This window comes from Branchiostoma floridae, unplaced genomic scaffold (genome assembly GCF_000003815.2).
Source record: "Branchiostoma floridae strain S238N-H82 unplaced genomic scaffold, Bfl_VNyyK Sc7u5tJ_487, whole genome shotgun sequence".
Lineage (NCBI taxonomy): Eukaryota > Metazoa > Chordata > Leptocardii > Amphioxiformes > Branchiostomatidae > Branchiostoma > Branchiostoma floridae.
The window spans coordinates 15,408-20,391 of record NW_023365879.1 but is presented as its reverse complement, the minus strand read 5'-3'; the positions used below and the strand labels follow the sequence as shown (position 1 = coordinate 20,391).

At 41.6% G+C, this 4,984-nt stretch overlaps 1 protein-coding gene across 1 annotated transcript; it reads left to right on the top strand.

Moving 5' to 3' along the window:
- The first annotated feature begins 1,347 nt into the window (after positions 1–1,347).
- LOC118408877 (ficolin-1-like) lies at positions 1,348–3,432 on the top strand. The gene is made up of 4 exons (XM_035809737.1): positions 1,348–1,591; positions 2,193–2,289; positions 2,674–2,838; positions 3,110–3,432. The coding sequence occupies exons 1-4, from the start codon at positions 1,565–1,567 to the stop codon at positions 3,358–3,360; spliced, it is 540 nt and encodes a 179-aa protein (XP_035665630.1). The 5' UTR covers positions 1,348–1,564; the 3' UTR covers positions 3,361–3,432.
- The last annotated feature ends 1,552 nt before the right edge of the window (positions 3,433–4,984 follow it).

The window sequence follows — 4,984 nt, the reverse complement described above, 5'->3', positions numbered from 1 at the left end:
ACATGCCACGTAAGCACCCCACACAGATCGATCCACCCATTTCTGATACAGAACCAACATGGGGAGGCTGGTGGTTTTCGCTCTTCTCACACTTCTACACCAAGGAGGTGCCGCAAACGTCATCAAGAACCTGCCCGAGACCTTCCACGACCATGAGACAACCGTGGTCGGGCAAAATGAGGTCACGGGAGGACAGTGTGCGGTGTGCTGTCCCTCCCAGCCAGCTCCGTCCTGTCCAGCTATGGACCAGCTGCTGCTGTACCTGAGTACTCAGGACAGCCTTCAAGGTCAGCTGGACCAGCTGAGGAACAGGACGGACAGCATTGATGGACAGCTGCAGCAGCTAACTCAGCAGGAGCTGGCTGAGGTGAGTATCTGAGCCTGACTTTTCAACCAGGAAAGGTTGTATAGAACCTGCCATTGTTAACATTAGATAGTTTTACACTTAAAAATGTTCTCACCAGTATACGTGATGCAAAAAAAACAGAGCAAAAAAATACTGCTAAGTAGTTGCCACTTCCAAAGAAAATTTTGAGAACCTTTGATCAGAGTACGCGCCAAATAGCATTCCAATGCATCAAAAGAACATATCTTGTTCACTTAGAAACCCACTCATTAATGGAACCAAAACATACTTTGGCAGATGTAATAAGTCATCCATCATATACAGACTCTGAGGTTTTGAAAAAATGCACAGTTCCAGGCAGAAGATGACCTGAAGGCAACAGTCGAGGCCCTTCAGGCAACAATGAGTAGTCAGGACAGCATCATACTGCAGCAGGCTGCAGCTTTGCAGCAGCTGCAGGGAACCCTGCAGCAAATAGAGACCACCAATCTGCAGCAAGCCACTACCATCCAACAACAAGCCAGCAGCCTGCAACAAGTAGAAGCAACTCTGCAGCAACTAGAGACCACCAATCTGCAGCAAGCAAGCAACCTTCAGCAACAGGATTCAACCATCCAACAACAAGCTGCCGCAATCCAGCAACAGGCCAGCAGTCTGCAGCAAGTGGAAGCAACTCTGCAACAACAGACCACCACCTTACAGCAGTGTACCACAGACCTACAGCAACTCCAAGGTATGTTGTTGACTTACAAAAAAAGTTTTAAAAAGTCAGTATAGATCAGCAAATCTTCAAACTGCAAGACTGAAACAAAAAAGATTTTTGTCTTAAATATGTACAAGTATCTAAAATGCTTTTAAATCGTCAGTCAAAATTTTGATCATTAGAGAGCAGTGGTGCATTTAACCACATCTTAGGATTTTTAAGTTCCAGCCTATACAAACCTTACTTCCAGGATTATGCTACCTGTTGGGGGTTGTAGGTCAATGGGGAGAAAATGTCAGCAAGCACTAAATGGCATGAGCTACATGATTGAGGTGTGAATGGCTGTGGATAAAGCTTTGAAATTTGTTTTCACCTCTTCCTCTTATGTCTGAACCACAGACAAGGTAACCGGCCCTCGGAGCTGCCAGGAGCTTCTCCAGAGCGGCCATGACACCAGTGGGGTGTACCAGATCTACCCTGCAGGGGTCATCAGCCCCATCCACGTCTACTGTGACATGGACACTGATGGGGGAGGATGGACCGTAAGCATGCAGTACATTGTTATCAATCATCTTTAGGCCACACAAATTTAACTGGTTGGTCAGAATCTCTGATTTTTAAAATGAAAATATACTATAAAGCAAGCTGACATCATAAAAGCAGAGGGCAGAGAGGAAAACTTGAAAATGGCTGTATTCACTCCATAAAACTGAGTGCTTCAAGGCATAAACCCCAGGTCCTCAGGCTTTGTTTTCAGTAATGTTGTTACAACAACATTGCAGGGGAGTGCAGGAAGTATTTGATCATGCATGTCAATATGTCACTCATTTTGATGATTGTTTGTTGGTGTTTTTACCAGCTAGCTCAGTTGATGCTTTGTTGGCAGCTAAAGATAACATTAACTTCAAAATTTTGGTCAGAGCTATACCTTACATGACATTGTGTATACTTCAGCTTTTAAATTTTGGTTGCAATCTCATACAAACACATGTCAACAATCTGTGGCAGGTAGTTTTCAGATTGTGTTTTAACTTGTACTTACATGTAGCCTGATACAAGAAAGAGGGAAAATGACCAATGACAACAGAATTGCCACAACAGAAATGTCCAACTGACAGCAAACATATTTTGATTCATTCCTAGGTTTTCCAGAGAAGACAGGATGGTTCAGTAGATTTCTACCTGGACTGGCAGGCCTACAAGGCTGGGTTTGGGGACCTGAGAGGGGAGTTCTGGCTCGGTAAGGAAAAGTAGCACTTTCATTAATCTAAAGATTGTATATGGATCATCTGGTCTCATTATGCAGCAACAGTGTTGATAAGACTGTTTTTTTACCCAAAACCAGTTTGCTTGGCTTAAATTTTGAGTCGTGGCTACTTGTAAGATAGGGAGTAAATCATCAGGCTTGAATTTTCCTGTTGACATAGAAACATTTTCTACCAAGTCAATGTAACTATCTTAAAGATATTCTATTATCTATTAGAATTTGTCTAATAGTATATACTAGGAGTTAACTAGTTGGTTCACTTGACTGAAAATGCATTTGTGGCACTCATGGATTGATCATTATGTTTTATACCTCACTTATACACCACAACTTGCTCTGACTTTCTCAACATGTTAGGTAATGAGAACCTGTACCACCTGGCAGCACAGGGAGGATACGAACTGAGGGTGGATCTGGAGGACTTTGAGGGAAACTCCGCCTTCGCCAAGTACGACAACTTCAGGGTGGAAGACGAAGGGCACAAGTACAGGCTGACCGTAGGGGCTTACTCAGGAACTGCAGGTATGAAGTTCAACACTTATCTTGAATTCCCTATTAAAAAAATATTTGACGTGGTTCCGTTCAACTGTTGTCAATGTACAAATCTTCTGTATGAGCACAACACCATCAGACAGAAGGTTGAAATAATAGAATCATCCTATACATCAAGAAGTACATGAAGTATATCGATATCTCCTGTTCTGAAAATGCTATGATTATGAATTTCCAGTGGTAGATAGCTCTTATTGATTTTGAGAATGGGACATAAATGTTGCACCTGCTGTATTTTCAGGAGATGGTATGACAATTGCTTCCTCCATGCTCTTCTCCACCAAGGACAGAGACAATGATACCCATGATACATTCCACTGTTCTCAAGCCTTCAAGGGAGGGTGGTGGTACAGCCGTTGCCATACTGCCAACCTGAACGGCCTGTACCATGCCGGGGCCCATCAGTCCGATGGAGATGGGGTTAATTGGGCAGGATGGAAGGGAAATAATTATTCTCTCAAGCACACTGAGATGAAGATAAGACCTCTCTAAATTCACATTGTCTGCATCATGTGTGCAAGGCCTTGAGGTGTGGTTTTATTTAACAAAAGTTTATTAAAATTACCTTTGCTGTAAATGCACTAAAGTTTGCAGGGATTTGATTTTTGTTGTAGGGAGAAACTGGACTGTCCACTGTGGTTTTGAGGTAATGATAGCACTACATACTAGTACTGTTCACTTGTGGAATGAACTGCCTACGAATGCTAAAGCCGTCCTTTCGATCAACACTTTAAAAAAAGAGCTGGACTCACTATTCAACAAGCCGACAAAATACTCCCATTTCTCTTATGGCCAAGGTCGTTCCGCAGTTCATCTTACAAGGCTCCGTCTAAACTTCAGTCAGTTAAACTACCATCTATTTCAACACCATTGTATTGATTATCCTACATGTAAATGCGGCTATCATTGTGAAACAACTGAACATTATCTACTACACTGCACACTCTATACTAGCCAAAGAAGTTCTTTGTTATCGGCTGTCTCAAATATTATAGTAGACCTAAAGCACCTCAACGACACTACTTTATGTACTTTACTGTTATCAGGATCAACATCTCTCTCACATCAACAGAACTGTAACATTTTTGATCTTGTCATTACCTATATCCATTGTACAGGCAGGTTCTCCTAATTGATTCAGCACCAACTTGTCTCGTTTAAATTTACTTTTCTGTTATCCATTTTGTACTTATGTAACTATGTAATGTGGTTTACTATTCTTGTTTTATGCGTATGTTTCTTGTCAATGAGTAGAAGGCTTAATATATTAAGCAATTTGTGCTTTCTGCCTCATACTCGCAAAATACAGTGAATAAATAAAAATAAAAAAATACTAGTACTGTACAGTAAGGGAAACCCCAGAGCTTTCAGTAGTGCTGGCGTCATCAACTGTCACTGACCTAACCATATATACCCTCTGAATAGTACTTTATAATAAACAAGTACAATGTAGTATGTGTTTGATTGAATGAATGAATGAATGATTTGCTCTTTCAATTAGTATTCATGCATGCATTATGTTCATCACAACTGGCGCCTCCAACACATCATGAAATTGTACAAAATGTACATTATGTATGTGGTGCAGAGAGAAGAAAGAACAAAAATTTTCCCATTGGCTTTGAGTTGCAGTGAATCAGTCACTGTGAATTCTGTGAACATAAAACCTAAGCAAACATTTCTGCATTTACACTTATGGTACCTGTTTGCAACCTGAAAAATTATTAACGAGACTTCCATTTAAAGTCCTATCCAACTGCACTAACTGAGTATGAAGCTAGGTACATGTACCTTTGTCTAAAGAATGGGAATAAGCTTTCTCACCTATTGACCTCCACAGTGATGTTCTGCATCACAAACCCCATGGCTGACTGACACCTGTCTGTGTGAGTGTGTGTGTGTGTGTGTGTGTGTGTGTGTGTGTGTGTGTGTGTGTGTGTGTGTCTGTGTGTGTGTGTCTGTGTGTGTGTGTGTGTGAGTGTGTGTGTGTGTGAGTGTGTGTGTGTGTATGTGTATGTGTGTGTGTGTGTCTGTGTGTGTGTGTGAGTGTGTGTGTGTGTATGTGTATGTGTGTGTGTGTGTGTGTGTCTGTGTGTGTGTGTGAGTGTGTGTGTGT

What these genes read in the sequence shown, in the direction of transcription:
- LOC118408877 (XM_035809737.1), top strand. Translation starts at nt 1,565, where the DNA reads ATGGACACTGATGGGGGAGGATGGACC. An exon ending in CTGATGGGGGAGGATGGACC is followed by an intron (nt 1,592 to 2,192) that starts GTAAGCATGCAG and finishes ATTCATTCCTAG; the next exon opens with GTTTTCCAGAGAAGACAGGA. An exon ending in GGCTTACTCAGGAACTGCAG is followed by an intron (nt 2,839 to 3,109) that starts GTATGAAGTTCA and finishes CTGTATTTTCAG; the next exon opens with GAGATGGTATGACAATTGCT.